This window comes from Muntiacus reevesi, chromosome 1 (assembly GCF_963930625.1).
Source record: "Muntiacus reevesi chromosome 1, mMunRee1.1, whole genome shotgun sequence".
Lineage (NCBI taxonomy): Eukaryota > Metazoa > Chordata > Mammalia > Artiodactyla > Cervidae > Muntiacus > Muntiacus reevesi.
The window spans coordinates 63,813,725-63,834,182 of NC_089249.1; the positions used below are offsets into that span (position 1 = coordinate 63,813,725).

At 41.7% G+C, this 20,458-nt stretch overlaps 1 protein-coding gene across 4 annotated transcripts in view; it reads right to left on the minus strand.

Moving 5' to 3' along the window:
- ILDR2 (immunoglobulin like domain containing receptor 2) overlaps positions 1-20,458 on the minus strand; it is a 68,175-nt gene that overhangs the window by 26,955 nt on the left and 20,762 nt on the right. For all 4 annotated transcript variants that reach the window (XM_065946216.1, XM_065946198.1, XM_065946207.1 and 1 more), the window contains exon 3: positions 19,717-19,836. In XM_065946216.1, the coding sequence (XP_065802288.1) occupies positions 19,717-19,836 (120 nt within the window). The remainder of the gene's footprint in view (positions 1-19,716; positions 19,837-20,458) is intronic.

Genomic DNA, 20,458 nt, shown 5'->3' on the forward strand with positions numbered 1-20,458 from the left:
GGTCACTATGGTTCTTAAGCCTGCAACTGAATCTGACTTCATTTATGGGCATGACATATGCTATAGAATAGCTCTGTCCAGTAGAAATTAATGTGAGTAACTGGTAATTTTAGCATTTCTGGTAATAGCATTAAAATAGCGCTTCCCCCCCCCCCAAAGTTGAAATTAGTTCTCCCTCTGGAAGACCCCAGCACTGGATCCTGCCGGGGTCCCAGCCTCATGTCCTCCTGCAAGAGGAGATGACTGATCCTTGGCACGAATGCATTGGTTATGCAGTAACCCTAGCAAGACAAGCTGGAGAGGTGGTTCATGAAGCTCTAAGAAATGAAATTAATGCTATGATTAAAAGCTCTCCAGTTGATTTGGTAACTGCTACTGGCTTCCCTGGTGACTCAAATGGTAAAGGGTCTGCCTGCCAATGCAGGAGACCCAACTTTGATTACTGGGTTGGGAAGATGCCCTGGAGGAATAAATGACAATCTACCCCAGCATTCTTGCCTGGAAAATCCCATGGACAGAGGAGCCTAGCAGGCTACAGTCCATGTGGTTGCAAAGAGTCAGACATGACTGAGCAACTAACACAAACATACACTGATCATAAAGTTGAAAAAATGCTTATCTCTTCCATAAAGGAAAAGTATCTGTGGTGTCGGAGAGACTCCTGAGAGTCCGTTGGACTGGAAGGGGATCCAACTAGTCCATTCTAAAGGAAATCAGTCCTAAATATTCATTGGAAGGACTGATGCTGAAGCTGAAACTCCAGTACTTTGGTCACCTGATGCGAAGAACTGACTCACTGGGAAAGACCCTGATGCTGGGAAAGATTGAAGGCAGGAGGAGAAGGGGACGACAGAGGATGAGATGGTTGGATGGCATCACCAACTCGACGGACATGAGTTTGAGCAAACTCCAGGAGTTGGTGATGGACAGGGAAGCCTAGCGTGCTGCAGTCCATGGGGTCGCAAAGAGCTGGACATGACTGAGCGACTGAACTGAACTGATACATCTCACAGTTTCATTGGTGAGTAATCTGTGGCAGTTGGGGAAAAAAAAAGGTGTCTTAACTGGCAATCCTACATGGATCATTGACCCTACTGATAGAACAACTAACTTTGTACACGGGTGCATACTAAGTCACTTCAGTTGTGTCCAACTCTTTGAGACTCTGTGGAGTGTAGCCTGCCAGGCTCCTCTGTCCTTGGAATTCTCCAGGCAAGAATCCTGGGGTGGGTTTCCATTCCCTTTTCCAGGAGATCTTCCTGATCCAGGGATCAAACCTGCCATCAGGTTGGCTGTTTATCACTAGTGCCACCTGGGAAGCCCCAACTTTGTACATAGGTATGTGTTAAAATTTTTAATATTGTAATTACTGTTTGTGTATTAACTGAATGGACTGTTCGGTATGTTTTTCACAAGCACATATACTTTAGAGACTTTTGTAATTTGTAAAGTAAAATGTGCTATGCATAATTTTCATCAGCTGTGGCAGAGAAGGATTATTAGTGTTGTGGACTTATCTTGTGTGGTGGATCTGGTTCACCGTTCTTTTCCTCACTGTTGAGACCACATAAAAATGTATGCAGGCAACGCTGCTGCTTTGAGATCAATTAAGGAACTAACAAACTCAGTCTCGAGACTTGTCTCTCCTAGATTGAATGGGTTCAATCTAGGACAAAAAGAAGTTAAAAGAGCATGGATTTTAGAATATGTGACCTTATGACCTTAGACAAGTTATTTAATCTTTCTAAGCCTCAGTTTTGTGTTTTAAATTTTATAAAATGGGCATATTCATGGTACCTGCCTCATAGAATTGTTGATAGGACTCAGTGAGTGGTACATTTATTATATATGATATATATACATATATATATATATATATATATAATATAGTGCCTGGCACAAAGTGAAAGGTTAAAGTGTTAGTTGCTCAGTTGTGTCTAAATCTGCGTCTCCATGAACTATAGCCCACCAGGCTCCTCTGTCCATGGAATTCTCCAGGCAATAATACTGGAGTGGACAGCCATTATCTTCTCCAGAGGAATCTTCCTAACCCAAAGATTGAACCTGGGTCTCTGACACTGCAGTCAGATTCTTCACCATCTCAGCCACCAAAGTAAGTATATAATTTAGGATATATCGAGGGAGACCTGATGGAATTGCCAGTGAGAATTCAAATGATTAGACTAGTTTGGTGGGGGGACACATAGTTGTTATATCTTTACTAACAGAACTGTTAGAGCCATAAAGCTAAGATGCAGAATCTATACATGATGGAATATTGAGGAAAGATGCTTGTAACATCATATAACAATGAGATTATACTACAGTGTATAGTATGATCCCATTTTTGTTAAAATTAAAACTGTATTCATGGAATTCAACATTTAAAAGGTATAAAATGGCATGCAATGCCAAGTAGGCTTCTCACTTCTGAGCCCAGCTTCTCAGGACCCATCTCTAGAGGTGACCATTGTTATGAATTTCTGTGAATCCTTTTAGAGATGTCTCATGCCTATAGAAGCATCCTGTATGTATGCATCTGTACATTCTATCCACCCTACCCCCCATCATTTAGGGAAAGGATTGCATACTGTACACAGTTCTAGGGGAGGAGGGATGAAACAATTCATATGAAAAACTTTGTAAACAGTTATATTATAGAAAAATATGTTTGTTGAAAATAAGTTCTATCTCGGTAAATTTGTGTTTTGTTTGAAAGATTTCCTTTTGTAGCTCTTTTAATTGGCTTTGTTGTAAATAAAAAGGTATGTTGTTTAAATTTTTAAAAAATATAAAAATTAGCTTCATGATATTTTCACTTGTATCAATGTAGCCAAAATATTAAGGCTTCAAAGGCTCAGTGACCACACATCACTATTACAAAGCACAACTCCAGGCGTCTGGTCTCTTTGGCTCGCTCAGAAGACAACTTTTCCTGTTGAGGTGTGTTAAAGAAAAAGTTACCCATGTATGTGGCTTATATTTTGAGTCTAAAGGACATAGTTGGTCACTGATCCTCTCCTGTATCAAATCACTCCACAGAAAAGCAGCTCTGACAAAAGTCAAAGAAAAGAGGAGCTCTTCCAGGACTAGCGGAAGATGTTGTAGCAGAGGTAAGGTGTAAGGGAGTCAGGTGAGAAGACTCTGCTCACTTTATTTTTCTTGGCTCTCCTCAACTACACAAGGCCAGTGTAGTGAAATGTATCCCCGTCACGTCTCCTGCATGGACCCACATTTGAAAAGTTAGTCAGGACCAGAGTACATTCCAAGGAAAACGAAGCACAGAGTGGGCCCCTAGGTTAGCTCTGCTTTAGGTTTTGGCAAGAAGGGTTTCCTTCTTGTGCAGCTGACGTGGTAAGAGTAGTCTGCTGCTTGCAAGGTCTCTTGGAAAGACAAGTTGGAGACAAGTAGGTCACTGGAAAATGGCATCTTGAAGGAGAGTTCTCTGACTAGCCTTTGGCCTCAGCCTTCATGGAAGGCTGAGAGGTAACCATAAAGTTTACATGTGGTCCAGTCCAGTTCCCTGTGAGAGACATAGATATGGGGCTAAAGTCCATGCAAGTGATTAAGAGCATCCATTGGTCTCATATGGAGTGTTCTGTGGACAAATATTTCTTGGAAATCAACAAGGTAATAGACAGGTGGTCAAGGATTTGGGAATTTAGGATCTTAGACATCTCTTAAAGGAATAATTAGTATTAATTACGAGGCGATAGCCAATGATCAAAAAGTCAATATACTTTGCTTTTTATCAAGACAGTTATCAGGTACTTACTTAAGAGTTTTTTTTTTTTTAATATGCACAATTAGCACTTCTAAATATATCTCTTATTGTGTCTAGTAAAATGAGACATTTATTGTGTTTACTCTCTAGTTCTCAAGCCTACCAATGTTTTAAACATCCTTTTATGTGCTGTAGCCCAAATCATTAGTTACATTCATAATAGAAATGTTACCGATGATACAAGCTATTGATTTGTATACAGTTTCTCACAGAAAATTAGCTACGTGATAATCATTAACTATAAATATAAAATCATTAACTATAAAAAATTGAAGGAGGCTATGGTGCTCACACCTATCATATAGAGCATGTTCTATTGGAGAAAGCAGGGGACTGGGAATCAGGGTAATGAAGGCAACTTTGCCATGAGTTTATTTGCTGACTGTTAACAGGCAAATTCCTTCCTCTTTCTAGGATCCAGTTTTCTCATTAGTCAAATGAAGTAGTTGAAGGAAGAGATCCATATATAGGGAGACCATACATCTTGGTTTGTCTAGGATAGTCCTGGTTTATGCCTGGTATAATTATTAAGAACACCCCTTTTTAATTTCAAAGTCTTCTAATTTGGACAATTATTTATATGGTCACCCTATCCATAACATTCTCTGCTCTCAAATCTGATGCTTAGTGATTAGAGTTGCAAATTCAACTCTGTATATTTATATGGACCAGTAGGTAATGCAAACAAGTGCAGATCCCCTTCTGTAATACAGTCAACAGCAGTTAAGGGTATGGCATACAGCATATTGTGTCTGTAGGGGCTGCTCCTGCCCACCTCTAGACAATTGTTACCTCACAGAAATGTGTCTTCAAGGTTGCAAATCTTCCTATTTTTCAAGATTAGCCAGACCTCCGATTTTTACGTAAAAAATCCTGATTTTCAGATGTTGGCAACTGATTCATAGATTGTTAAAAATCATTGGGCAAGACATACAAAATATGTTTGGGGGCTATAAAACCTAGAGATCATGTGCTTGCAATCACTGAGGGATATATACGAAAGTGAAAGTGAAAGCCACTCGGACGTGTCCAACTCTTTGCGACCCCATGGACTACAAAGTCCATGGAATTCCCCAGGCCAGACTACTGGAGTGGGTAGCCTTTCCCTTCTCCAAGGGATCTTTCCAACCCAGGGATTGAACCCAGGTCTCCCACATTGCAGGTGGATTCTTTACCAGCTGAGCCCAAGGGAAGCCCAAGAATACTGGAGTGGGTAGCCTATCCCTTCTCCAGTGCATCTTCCTGACCCAGGAATGGAACCGGGGTCTCCTGCATTGCAAGCAGATTCTTTACCAACTGAGCTATCAACACAGATATAATTATGAGGGATAAAACACAAAAGCTGGGTTTCCCCAGAGACTGTTTAAAACAACATCTTGATGGTGTTCTGACACTACTTCTACACATAGAATGTTAGTGAATATAAGCTCTAGGCACTAAGTTCAAATTGAAATCTGAAAGCAACAGTTTGACACACCAAATTGTTAGCCCTTATTTCTGGGGAGCTGGAATGGGCATCATGGAAGAACAATGAAAGGGCTTTCATTTTTTAGATTTTTTTATATGTGTAATTAAAAAAATTACAATAAGAAATATGGACAGGAGGTTCACAAAACTTGTCACTCCAACAGAGAGACATGCATCGGGCTTCTCATTCTCCCGGAAGCAATAGCCAAAAGCTGAAGTTTCAGAAGACGATAAAGCCGTCCCATAATGCACCCATGCAGTGTTAGCCCCAGGGTGGTGTGAGTGACAGAATTTGGCAGTAAAGTGGGTAAAATTAAATGTCTTCAAAATTCAGAACATAGCAGGAGTTTGGGGATAGCTGATAATACCACTATGGTATGTCAACAGTAGGGAGAAGAGGGGGAGAGAGAGGCTTTTATACCATGACCTATATTTTCCTGGAGCTAAAGGCATTTTAAAAACTGGATTAATACTGAAATCCTATATTTCTGAAAGTCATTTTGCTTTCAGCTTCTTGCTTAACAATTTCTAAGAAATGCTGTTGTCAGTTAGAAATGCTCTAACTTTTCTTCCCATTCTCTTCTATCCTATCACATCCAATGAAGGCTTGATCTTTGAGAGTCCGAACAACTGCAGTAAATACATTCCAGATTTCCACCGCACTTTACTAACACTTGTGAATCACTGTCATTCTTCTAGGATTCAGTTAAAGAGTGGCAATTAGAAGTTACTTTAATGTCTAAGAAAAGCACAGAGAACAGACCCCGCAAATAGAAGGCCACCTTTACTCTTTTCAAACACAGCTCAAGTTATGAGTAGAAAATAGTTTTCATGTAAGCACTCAGTTTTCCCTTAACCTTGCAGAATCCATTATTTTAAAGAAACTTCCACATGAATAGACCAAATGAATCAAGCATACTGATAGTTTGTAATGCACATATCCATGTGCCAGCCTCATACCATACTATACCATCAGAAACCTCACAGCCCAAAACAGTCACATATTTTGGGTTGAATGATGATGGCAGAAAACAATCATTGTGAATAAAATAACTTACAGATTTTAACTGTATAATTTCCCATTTCAGCTGTTTTCTGCCACTGACAGCTTGAAGTTATCCCCAACTAAACTCTTGGTACATATTCCTGAGAACAAGCTCATTTTTGGAATGTCTCCAATTCATTCATTCAATCAATAAAGAAATCTGTATCGTGCCAGGTGGAGACACAGAGAAGAAGACATGATCCCTATGCTTGAAAGTCACACACTTGCCCAAGCAGCTTGTCCAACAGTATGAGGTTAAGAACTCAGCTTTGCTTATCTGCTTCTGTGCCATATGACTTACCAAGGTCAAAGGACTATCTTCCTGCCAAATTCCATGTTTTCATCAGCTTTTGGGGGGCATTTTTGACATCAGGTTCCCGCTAGTCATGAGGCCTTCCCTCAGAGACAATAATCTTTGCCTGGTTTCCCACTCTTCTCCTACCCATGGCATTATTTTTGTATATTTACAACAGATCATGTCCTGGTAACATCTCCCCAAGGTTCTAATCCCTTTTTCTTGGCTGGTCAGGTCCTCAATGCAGGACGTACTTACCTTCTTTACTAAGATAACTAGCTAATGAACTTCTGCTTCTCTCAAATCCATACCACACACAGTCTACAAAACTCTGAAATATGTTCTGACAGTCCTTTAAGAATACTGCTCTGAGAGGGTACATCCTCCTCCATGCTCCTGATGACCACTGTACACACCTTCATGAGAACACATCTTGGCTGCAGTGATTCCTTTCCAGGTTTCTCCACTAGCAGGATGGAAACCTCTCTGGGGCAGGGACTGTGTCTGTGCCGCATCCCTAAGAGCCTGACACCAGGAGACACCTTACCCATCAGGACCTTGACGTTCTCCCAGCAGCAAATCCCCAGTTTTCTATGCTAGACTTCTGATTTACTGCTCATCATTGTGCCTTTTATCCATCCCAGATGGAAATGGGCTCGTAATGAGAATCTGAAGGAATTGCCCATTCATTCAGCACTATGCTATGTACTGGAGAATATTTAGCAGCCCTGAACTCAGGGGTCAATGTCAGGAAGATCTTCAGGTCACTGAAATATCCCCTAATGCCATCTTGCCATCTCAGGGAAGTGAAGCACCACCCTACCCCAGCCCTACAAGTTGAAAGCCACCAGGCTAAGGTATTTTCAAGGCAATTATTACAGAGAGATTCAATATGCTCCCCAAATTGGTTTTTGTCTCTAGTCTTAAAACTTAAATCCAAGTTCTGTTCTAAGCCTTTGAAGTATAATGGAAGGTACAGAAGTTCTAGATGTAGGACAAACTTGTTTTTGGATTTTTAGATCTGCTACTTAATTACTTGATTAAGTAATTATAAGACACATTAATAAGTAATAATAAGACACATTATGTTATGCACTGGAACTTATGAAAAGGGAAAACAGTACTTCCTTTAGTCCATGTGATTTCAAAACTGCTGATAACATAGATACCTCCATCCATTTTTCTGAAATGTACTAACTTGGAGTCCTGCTTGGGTTTGCCAATATATTATAAAATGAACCTTCTGTTCAGGATAATCTAGAATGTTTTTTTTCCCCATATCCTTGAGGTTCCCTCCTTTCCCCTTCTGCTTAATGCACATCTGGCCTTCATCATATTTCCAAGTTTTCCTAAGATTCCCTGGATCCCTATTCAGTGATGTACTATATCCACCCCTATTGTCTCAGCTCCTAACCTCCAGAATGTTTCTCTCCTAAGTCTCTGAGAAGAGCAGATGTTTCTCTCTGGTCTTTTAAAGTTTAAAGTTGTTTCTATGACTATTTGGAATCCCCCCAAATTGGAAATTTCCCAAGGGCACACACATCTGTTCTTATTCTATATTCCCATGGCAACCATGCATTCAATATATACAGTTTATGATTATGTATCACAAACGTGGACATAGCTTCTCTTTTATATTTATTTTTAAACTATGTAAGCATTTCATGTGTGTATTTTTTCTTTTTGTGTCCCTTTCATTTTAGTTCACTTCAAATTATAGGGAGTAATTCTGACACTGAATTCTCTCCACAAAATGACTAATATCAGACCATCTGCAATTAACTGTTAATAAATGCTTCAGGCTTTTTGACAGTAGTTGTAAGCTTAGCCTAAGGCACTGACTTCTAGTCACACAGAATTCTAGAATCAGACTGTATTGCTAGAAAGGATTTCAGAGGTCATCTAATCCAGAATCCATTTCATCTTTTCAAGAACCTGAGGTTCAGGGAGCTTAAAAATCTTACCCAAAATCACATAGCTGACTAATAATCAAACCAGGAGTAGACCCTGAGTCTACTCACCAGTATTCTTGCATTTTTCCCAATATCTCACTCCACCTCAAGCTTTGCTTATTCTAAATTTAGAAATGTTAGAGATGTGAAGCATTTCTAGTCTTTGCAATGAGCAACGCAGAAATCTGTGTTTGTGGCATTATTGCTCTACTTACATAACTCAAGTATAATTTTTGGATTGGAGATGGTTAACAATTCAACACCTTTTAAAGTTGTGACCAGAAAATGATTACTGAATACATAACACAGTATGAGCTAATTAAAAGGTATTCACTGTGCTGCTACAAACTACTAAAAGTAATAATAAAAATGACTGTGAAGCACTGTCTTTGCAAAGTGCTACAGTGATCCAACTCCCTAGTCTTAGAGTGAACAGATGCAAAGGTATTATTAGTAATATAACATGCTCAACTTGGCATGAGACGAAAAAATGCTGAAGACAGGTAGATTTGACTCCAAAAGGACATGGAGGAGGGTGGGACTTAATGGAAGCAGGAAATTGAGTTTCTTGGTGCCCACTTTGGTTTCCTGAGCTCACTGTGCTCCATCCATCAGACCAGCACAGATACCACAGATGCGAAGGTACCAACATGGCTAGTTTCCTTAAGCAAAACAGCCAGGGTGTCCGAGGCTGACCGCAGGGGCACACAACTTGATAGGCCTTGGGTGGTCAGAGCTCTGCCCTTTCCTCCATGGCCAGCCTCCTCTCAGTGTGAGGGGCTTGAGCATGGGGCATTTCCCCGAGCAAACTCAGAGGCACTATCCCCTCGTGAACGAAAAGCGGCACACTCCAATAGCAGCAGCTGGCTTTGGAGAAAAATGCCATCACTGTCTCCTGACCGACTTCCAAGGGCTGCCATTCTTTCTTTCCAGAGCTGAGCCGATTTTCGGCGGCGCCCACTCCCCCACGGGCCCCCGGAGCCTCCCCTCTACCGGCCCCGTCCCGCGCTCACGCGCACCGGCTCAGCGCGCTGGCCGCCGCCGGGAGCTCCGACTACAATGCGCCCGGCGAGCTGCCCCAGCTGCGCCCGCTCCCGCCCCGGTAACCACAGCAACCGCGGGCTTCAGGAATGCGCACTGATTGAAGGCCCAGCTTCCTCCCACAGCGATGAGCAACAAGTGAAGCAAAAATAGTGAGGCGGGATGAAGGCTTCGACGGAAGAAGGGGGGAGGGGACAGCAGCCACAGCTCGGGCCGGGTGGTTGTGGGTGAGGGGAGGGCAGTGAGTGCCTTCCAGACTTCGTTTGTTCTCTTAACAACCCGGGGCAGTGAAGGGCCTAAACGTCCTTTACCCTTCAGAAATCTTCGCACACATTTTTCAGTGAACAAGTAGCACCGCAAACCACCACCTCTTTGCTTGCTTCTAGTAAATGGATGGAGAGGTACACAGTCCTGTAAAAGCGAAAGTGTTAGTTGCTCAGTGGTGTCAGACTCTTGTGACCGCATGGACTGTAGCCCACCAGGCTCCTCCATCCGTGGAATTCTCCAGGCAAGAATATTGGAGTGAGTTGTCACTCCCTTCTCCAGGGGATCTTCCCGACCCAGGGTCTCTTGCATTGGCAGGAGCTACCAGGGAAGCTGGTGCACATCCATAGGCTCCCTAATTAGAATGCCTGCTAACATCCTGGGGTCAGCAGGTGAAGGTGAGCTGAAACTAATTTGCTCCCAGCTCCTCTGGCTCTTCTGGTCTCTACAATCAAAAAAAAAAAAAAAAAACCTTCCTGGTGATCATGTCTAAAGGTGAGATGATCATCACACCTGTATGTCTGTTGTCTTGATATTAGTTATTTAAAGTCTCCCCTTTTTACTCTCGAGTATCCTAATTTGGACAAGAAATTGTAAGGTCGTCCTATCTAAGGTCTTTCCAAGTCCATCCAGATCCTAATCCAAGTCTTAGGCGTTCCCCACACCCTTCCAGCCTTCATCGAGTGGCTTGTATGACCTAATCCTTGTATGTAGGTCAGATAGCAAACACTGTATTCAACTGACAAACAGGGGCTTTCAACAGCTACCAAAACATAGCAACCAAAAGATTGCATGCTGGGACAGAATACCCTGAAACCCACTAGCAGGAAGATTCCCACGGGGCTGATTCGGGTCACCACTGCACAGCGCTGCACAGATGTCATCGGGAAAAACATGAACCTATTAGTAACAGGATCGCCAATTCAGATGGCTCATTAAAAGCCTCTGCCTACGGAACAAGCTAAAGGAAAATCGGCTCTCTAGGACGAGTCCCGGAACACAGGATTCCCTAGAGTGTTCCCTCAGAGGGGGGTGGCAATCTGCAAATGAGACGTGGGGGACGGGAAGAAGTAGGAGAAGGAAACTGACATTTCGCTGTTGCTGTTTAGTCATCAGTTGTGTCCGCCTCTTTGGTGACCCCTGTCTGTAGCCCGCCAGGCTCTTCCATCCATGGGCTTTCCCAGGCAAGAATTCTGGAGAGTGAATCACCATTTCCTTCTCCAGGGGATCTTCCCAACCCAAGGATCAAACTTCCCAACCCAAGTCTCCTGCATTGCAGGTGGATTCTTCACTGCTGAGCCACCAGGGGAAGCCCCGAACTGACATTTACTGAGTTTGTGTTCTGTGCTATTTAATCCTCACCATAGGTTTTCCATGTTAACTTTTGTTTTTCCTCCCTCATTTTTACAGATAAGGAAACCATGACTCATCAACATTTAGTTATTAAAGCTTACATGGCTGCACTGAATCCACATAAATGTGACCCCCCCAAAGCCCATGCTCTTCACAGTGGACCTTATCCAGTATCCAGATTGACCTTTGATCAAGATCAGGGTTTTGCAACCTTAGCACTATTCACATGTGGGGACAGATAATCCTTTGTTGGAGGTGGGAGGACTGTTCTGTGTATTGTGGGATATTCAGCACTCTCCTTGGTTTCTACCTGCTAGATGCCATACCATCCCACAAGCTCTGATGACCAAAATGTTTCCAAATATTGCCAAATATCTTCTGGGGGGCAAAAGTGGCCCCTCTTGTGAATCAGTAGCCTAGATATTTAATATCAATACACCTTTTAACTTTTTTTGTATTATTCTCTCATTGCCTCAGAAATATAATACTTATCTTTATCAAAAGATGGTAACTTATATAGGGACAGAACAGTGCCTTTTATTTATTTTGTATCCTCCCTGTGTTAGGGACATAGTATGCAAAAAAGACTGGTTCAAAGTTAAATCATAATGCAAATACAAGTCACACTTGAAGCAAAACTGACTCCATTCCATGATGCTCATCAAAGAACAAGGTTGTGCTTGCGCAGTAGAGAGGTGTGAAGGCCATCAGAGGCTTCTTGCAAAGAATGAAATGCATGAACCCCAGTCGCTGGAGCAACCGCAAACCCCACTCCACTCTTCAGATGGTAGAATGCTCACTGACAGCCATTAAACAGAATCAACTTCTTATTGATGCCTGGCTGATTTTTCTGCCTCTTCCTTCTTCTCCACTCCTTCAACACATTACTCTGGTTCTTCTCAAAACCAAGATCATTAGAGGCATGTAGGTAAGCTCGGGACAGAGTAGGCCAGAATTAAGAGAGAGGGCTGGGAGAAAAGCCAGTGGATCTGGGTCCTAAAAAGCTCTCTCCCGATATTAGTTCTGTGTCTCCGCTTTCATGGCAGCCAGAGCAGTTAACTCGACTCTTCTGGAAATCTGAAGATGGATAGGATAGGTTCACCTTCCAAGAGGAATCAACTCCACTTTAAGTTTTTCATTTGAAACCAAGATAGCTGAAATATAATCGAGTCTACAAATGAAAATGTAGGAATGGCCCAAATGGAAGATGTTCCAAAGGAGTAACCTCCAGATTTATGGCTAGAGCGTGGCTGTAATTAATTCCTTCTCTCCTTTTGGCCAGGAGTAAACTTTTCTTCTCCTCCAATTCTTTTCTCCTCTTCCTCTGTTTGTAAATCTTAGAGAGAAACAGCAGCAGCCACTCTCAGAGATCAAAGTTTTAGCAGGCAACAAAGACCTCTGAGGAGTCTGTTGCCATGGGAACTCTGTGAGCTGAAGCCCTTCTAATCGGCAAATCTCCTTGGTTAGCAGCACGGGCTGGCAGCGAGGAAGAGAAGGGGGAGGGGGAGTCTTGGCAACAGGTAATCTTTCTAAACAGCCAGAACTAATGGGGGAGGGGGGGAAGTACAACGGGATTCAAATTGAGGCAGCGCAGACAGAGGGGTGAGTGCCTGAGTACTTCTGCACAGCTATAGAAACAGACTCCTATCAAAAATCCCTAAACTGGATCACTAGTTCTGAGATGTCCCTCCCTAGAATTCCCTGATTTCTCATTATGTCCTTAATGGCTTTTTAATGCTAGTAGGCCAAAAAGTTGATTTTAGACCAGAATAACAATTTCAGGCACAGTACTGTGAATAATTTGATTTTTAAAAAATTTAATGCATGCCTGTTTCTCCACCTCTTGTCGAGGTAATATGTACTGTACTTCAGGATAAATCACAGGAGGAGATGGAAGGAAAAATAGAAGCATGACAAGAAAACATAGGTAATTCTGCTGCATTACCTTCACAGGGAAGAATCAATTCCAACTTAGCGCCTACTCACAAGGACCTGCTGGGAGCAAGCCTATTTCTAGCCTCCTGGAATAGCATTGCATTTGGCCTAAAAAGAAGCAGAAATTGATGAATTCCACAAAATATTAACAGTGTGTGTTTTTGCCCGCCTGGCATTCTTTTCTTCTTCATTTGGAAACAAATGTCCATTTCTCTTTATGAAGCTACTCCTTTTCCCTTCAATTCATATGGTTCATTTGGGGCTGGTGGTACCCTATATTCCTCTCAGAATGCACAGCCCACCCCCAACAATAGGACTTTGGCTACACTATGGAGAGAGGCAGTTGAGATCAAAGGTGTTAAAGATCTGCTAGGGGTCACATTTGGAGACAGCCTGATGGAGAATGAGTCTAACACAGAGGAGATGGAGATATTTAAAACAATCTGGACACTGAAACTCAGCCAGGCTTGAAGTGAGGAACACCCTTGGAATTACTGGTTACGGTAAAGAGTCTGCCTGCAGTACTGGAGATCCAGGTTTGATCCCTGGGTCAGGAAGATCCCATGGAGAAAGAAACAGCAACCCACTCCAGTACTCTTGCCTGGAAAATCCCATGGATGGAAGAGCCTGGCAGGATACAGTCCATGGGGTTGCAAAGAGTCAGACACGACTGAGTGACTTCACTTTCACTCTTCACTTTCATGCACTGGAGAAGGAAATGGCAACCCACTCCAGTGTTCTTGCCTGGAGAATCCCAGGGACGGGGGAGCCTGGTGGGCTGCCGTCTATGGGGTCACACAGAGTCGGACACGACTGAAGTGATGCAGCAGCAGCAGCAGCAGCAAGCCAAAAAGTTTCCCTAAGACAGTTTGAGAATCTATGCCTTGCAATTAAAAGAGTTCTGAAGAACACAATAGTTAGCTCTGGGTGGTGAATTTTTTAAAAGATATTTTCTTCTCTTGTGTTTTCTGTTTTGTTTGGTTTTTATAATAAAGAAGTATCACTTTCCCTAAAACAGAAGCAGTATTAAACAAAACAGGACAGCAGTATTTTGGCATCACCCTATATAGAGAATTAGTTCTGCAATTTGTGGATATTTTAGATAAAGTCAAAATTATAGAAAGGATGCTAAAGCCATCTTGTTTATCCTGATAACCCAGGTAAGAGAACCTGTTCCATGTTGAAATATGCTCATAAAACAGGCTCATGCACTGTTATTCTTTTCTCAGTCCAGAGGCACAAGTGTTCATTGCGCCATATTTTTACTGGGGCCCTTTCCCTCCTTTTTTATTTTGGCCCTTAAAAAACAAGCTATCACATGAGACATCAGAAAGAAGGGGTCAGGCCCCTACATTGTGCATAGAAAGAAGTAAGAACAAGGCGAGCTGCCTTTAGATTTTAAAATAGCAACTTCCCTACTTGAGGCTTCCTGAATAGTGAAGTCCTTTTCCTGCCAGCTGGAGCTGCCCAGGGGGACTTTATTCCTATCCAAACAGTGGCATGGTTCCAGGTTATAAACAGATTGTTCCTGATCCTAGACCAATGTCTAATCTCAGGGTGGCAGATTTTCTGGACACTTCCACCTTCTGTAACTGTCTGCTGGTATGGCCCTATGATCCGAAACATATCTAAATATTTCTAAGGTACCTGTCACTATCATCTCAAGGCACCCTAAACACCACGTGCATTTCTTCAGAATGACTCTACCTTCTGAATCATCAAAGAAAGATAACAAAGTGTTCAGTATAGTGTTTGAGTTTAATGGTGAATCAGCGGTTATCCTCGCATTTCTCTAAATCACATCTTTGGATATTTCTGAACCTCTGAAAGAAGCATCAGCAGCAATTCGTAGATGGCTTAGATGTATGGGGAAAGAAGGTAGGTCATACTCAGTGGGGAGGACGCAGTGCAGACAAGGACAACTCTGTCTTTGAAGTGAGGGCCTAGGTTAATGATTATAGGCCGTTTCACTGAGAAATGAAATGAAGCACTAAAGCAAATCTGGGACAAGTAAAAACCATTACCTAAAGCAGCAGTTACATTTTTGAAAACATGACTGATGCCAGGGAGCATTCTATAGCTTCATAATATAGACAGGTTGTGTAGTATTGTGGCTTCAACCATATTTCCTGATGGTTTTGTCACTAGGAAAAATTTAAATACCTAGATAAAGAATCATGACCAATGAGATTAAACGATGTTATATCTCACTTGAGACTGTAAACATTTATTGTATTAACACTTCATAAGTCAACAAATACATACTCAGCATTGACTAATATTTAAGACGTACAAAGTAAGTATTAGTTACAGATTCTGCCCACTTATCATTTAAAAAACATTCACTTAAACTTCTTTATTCTAGAAACTCTGCAAACCAGTGCAAATAGATGAATGAGAACTGGTCCTGGCCATTGAAGAGCTCATGTTCCAGTGCTACTGAGAAGGGTCCAGTGTTGTAAGGGAAATTAAGACAAATATACACGCAGTACCAATGTCACCACTCACATGAAGTCAAACTAGAATATAAGACTGATAAGGTTCTGTCCTTGGCCCTTTTCACTTTATATAATTTTTTTGGGTGACTCATCTATTCTTTCTTGGTTGTGACTATCAGTCATGACTCTCAAATCTATTATCTCTATTCCCTGTTTTTCCACTGAATTCCAGACCATATTTCTAATTGTCATCAAGACATCTCACATTCCATGTATTAAGAACCAAACTCATTCTCCTGCCTCTCTAACCTGGTTTCCAATCTGTAGCCTCTCTCTTGGTTGACAGAACAGTTAACGATAAATCATGGTGTCCTTTTGACTCATTCCTCTCTCTCAGAATCCATCACTTCCCTCTCAGAAATGCTTCCATGCTGTCTGTTCTCAGTTCATTACTCTGGTTCAGAATCTCATGCCCTTTCACGCATGCTGCTGCAGTACCCCATAACTGATCCCTCTGTTCTAGTACTCCTCTCTAATGTATTGTCTACCCTGCTACTTTTATTCTGATCCTGAAATCTAATTTCATTGCTCTGTGGTGGCTTCTTCACTGGCTCCCCAAAGTCTTCAGATGGAACACAAAGTTCTTAGTCTGACATATAAGACACTTCATAACCTTGCTCCATTAACTTTTCCAACTTTATCTTTGTGAGTATAATGAAAAAAACAAATTCTTCTTAACTTTGCCTCTGATTTATTCCTTTAACTATCTCCCTTACTAATTGGTCATCTGAAATTCTACAGTTTTCTATTCCTCATGCTGTGATCATCCTCTAAGAAGAGCTCGTTCCAGTTCCTACAAGCCTCCATCAGGTTTACTCTTATTCTTGTGGAATCAGTTCTTTTAACACTGACGTACCACAGAAGACCACAGTGCATCCCCACTGGCTTCCTTTTGAGTGAATGCTATCCTGCATGTTCTTGTGAGCAACTTGTAACCCTTTTATCTCTGTCATGAGGACTGAATTACCGGGAAGTCGTTTTCTCATTTATCAGAGTAGCCACATCACTCATATTCATTACTTTTTAAATCAATAATTTTCAATTTGAAATAAAGCTAAAAAATAAGTGAGTTGAACACCTTTTCCTATAAATACCTGATACAATAACTCAAAAGAAATCTTCCACCTTCTTAAGGACATAGAAATTAATACTCCTAAGAACACTGCATCTTCAGATGTCTCTCTGATTGTTAACAGTCCTTTCTTTATCCTGAGACAGACTCCCTCCCTTTGTAACTTCCACTCCTGGGTCTAGTTTTACCTAGCTACACAGGGTAAGTTTCCAATCTCTCCTAAACAATTTCACTACAGATATCTGGAGAGACTTCACATGCTCCCCTTCCCAAGTCCTCTTTCACAAGACCAAATCCTCCCAGTTCCTCCAACTATTCCTCATAGTAAGTTCAGTGACCACAAGCAGCTCATGACAGTTGTCAGCAAACTGTGGCCCGTTATCTTCCTACCAAGGTCTTTATCTCCTTGAGGTTGACTTCAGAAATCAGGCTGCTCTCTTGGTCTCACATAAAAAGAATACCTCATGAACAGGCCTGCAGGATATAACCACTAAATAATTAGAATTTTAGAAACTGTGACAATATTTTGAAAAATTCCATAATGGGGTGTCAAGACCAAGAAGATTCAGAATGTTGCATTTGGAAAGTAAATACTGCATTCAGAAAATTCTCCTAGATTTCAGACTAACACCTTTAATTAACTAACACAACCAGTGTTGCCCTAAAAAGTTTACATGGCAAATTTACCATGCTTTGAATATTTCTAATTAATGTGGGATACTGGCTTCCCCAGTGGCTCAGTGGAAAAGAATCTGCCTGCAATGCAGGAGATGCAGCAGGAGTCCCGGGTTCGATCCCTGGGTCAGGAAGATCCCCTGGAGAAGGAAATGGCAACAGACTCCAGTATTCTTCTCTGGGAAATCTCATGGACAGAGGAGCCTGGTGGGCTACAGTCCCTGGGCTTGCAAAAGAGTCAGACACAACTTAGCGACTAAACAACAGCAATAGCAGAATGACATGTTTCTCCTCCCTAAGAACTCCACTGTGTATCTGTTTATCTCACAAATGTGTTGCTTCTATCTGATTTGCAGCATCCACATTTGGTCTTTCTGATCCCTTTTTAGGATAACACTAATTTTTCTTATCTTTTCTCCCATCATTGCTGACCCTTTTCATCTGAGCCTTCCTTTCACCCCACTCTTGGTCCTGAGGATAGCATCTTTGCCCAAGTTACCCTGTATGTTTCAAACCAGAGGAATGCCCTTCACATACTTCAGCACATCCTCTAATGACAAGGCTTTCACTCTATTATTTCCCCACATTTGCAGAACTGGGACCAAATTATTTCAAGTGGTTTTTACCTGGCCTCCTTTTCCTTCACAAGCAATTACTTTGCTGCAAATGGTTGCACTGGCCAAATAACTTGTGTTCACAATTAGCTAATTGCAGGCTCAATGAGCCGCTTGTTCCTTCAAACTTGACCATTAGAGTTGTGTTATTAGGCAGAAATTTATCTTTTTATTTCCTACAGATTTACAGAGGCACAGCAGATCCTGAATCTGACTGTCCTGTAGTCTTTTACAATGTCAAGATAAACCTTTTACATTTTTATTCCCTTTTGAATATATGTCATATTTCCCATTCTTTTACAGATCACAGCAGTTATTCATTGCGGCATGCCAGGCTCCTCTGTCCTTCACTATCTCCCAGGATTTGCTCAAATTCATGTGCTTTGAGTCAGTGATGGCACCTAATCATCTCACCCTCTGCTGATCCCTTCTCCTCTTGCCTTCAGTCTTTCCCAGCATAAGGGTCTCTTCCCATGCCTCGGCTCTTCACTTGAGGTGGTCAGTGTATTGGAGCTTCAACATCAGTCCTTCCAATGAATATTCAGGGTCGATTTCCTTTAGGATTGACTGGTTTGATCTCCTTTCAGTCCAAGGGACTCTCAAGAGTTTTCTCCAGCACCACAATTTGAAAGCATCAATTCATTGATTATTATTAAAGGGTTAATAACTAATAGTTACCTCAGTTCATTTGTAAACTGTAAAATTAAGGCAACAGTAAACCTGATTTGCCAGTCATGATAGAGTAAAACTAAAAGTCCTAAGTAGAAAATTCCATTTTCTCCCTGGGCACTGAATTTCTCACAGCAGGTAAAAATTAACCTTTAATTTTATTTGCCCTAAAAGAAACCACCTTACTTATGCCCCCAAATTGTTATCACCTGGTTTCTTAGAAGCTACAAAAAATGTAATTTCTTTTGAAAATCACTTCAAGGATGTACATTTTATCCTACAGTTAATGTTGTTTCTTAATTTCTGTATGTTTTATTCCAATTTTCTTGTTCAACTAACATTTATAGAGCGTGAAATATGTGCTCAGTTCTTCAGTTTCATACAAGGAGGTCATTTCCCACTGACATTCTTCTAATCCACAAAAGAGAAAAGTAGCCAAAAGTAATGAGTTTTCATTTATGAGGGAATTAATATTAATAAGGATTAGATTATATTTGCTTTGAGACTAATTCAGGCACTTTTAGCTTTCAAGAAATTTGCCCTCCAATTAAACACTAGTAGGTCTAACCCAGAGCTCTTTTCACTAGGTACCTTTTATTATTAAAAGTGCACAGCCATCTTTCCTTAGGATTGCCTTAAGGGGAGATAATTGAATGATGGGAAAAGATTCCCAGAGGCCTCAAGAGATCCTAACACACCAGTGAATTCCTGTTTCTACCCTGCTTCAAAGGTGTCTGGCATTTTCCTCACTAGTAGCATATGTAAAGAATAAGCAGAAAGAAATCAGGGTTAAAGGTACAAGTGGAAAGGAGGAGAAAAAAACTAAGAAAGCAGAAGAAACATTTAGGCAATGCGAAAAAGGGGATCATAGCAGCCAAGAAACAAAATATAACAAACACAGCTACTGCTCATAGAGACCATATTCTAAAATCAGTTTGTGCACCAAAGATAAAGCCTGTGTGTGCCACCTGTTGATACATGCAGGGAGAAGTGAGAAGAAGGAGCAGTGCAAGCGGGCTAAGATGAAAATATTGCGGAGGGCTGTCACCTACCCAGCACCAGTACCTCCACGGAATCCTCGTTCTTGCCCTCCAGGTCATCAGGGGTGGTGATGATGCAGTAATACAGTCCGCTGTCTCCCCACATGAGTTTTCCAATTTGAAGATCTGCATCTGTTATCACAAAAGAAGGACCTGGTTCTAAATTCTGTCTTTTGAAGAAAACAGTGAGCAACAGAGGGTGGGTGGAAGTGGGGTGCTTCTGGGTGTCTAAAGTGTTCTATTTCTTTTACCTGAATGGTGGTTGACGTGATGTTTGCTTTACTGAAAACAAACAAACAACAAAGCAATAGTAAAAACTAGCATCCCTAAGGCGAGAGAATTCACACCCAGAAACTGGTCTAGTTGCAGGCTGGTTTCAGGAATAGAACACTTGCTTTCAACCAGGCTTACAGAGGCCCCTGAAAACCAAGTAAATTCCAGAAATAACCTGGACTCCTGGAAAAAAGCTGAGTTCACAGGAAGTGAAAAGTGTTAGTCACTCAGTCGTATCTGATTCTTTGCGACCCCATAGACTGTTAGCCTGCCAGGCTCTTCTGTCCATGGGATTTTCCAGGCAAGAATACTGGAGAGGTTTGCCATTTCTTTCTCCAGGGGACCTTCCCAACCCAGAAATGGAAACTGGGTTTCCTGCATTGCAGGCAGAGTCTTCACCATCTGAGCCACCAGGGAAGCCCAGGACAGGTTCACAGGAGTCCTTCAAAATTCCAATAATCAAGTAGGTCATACCAGACTT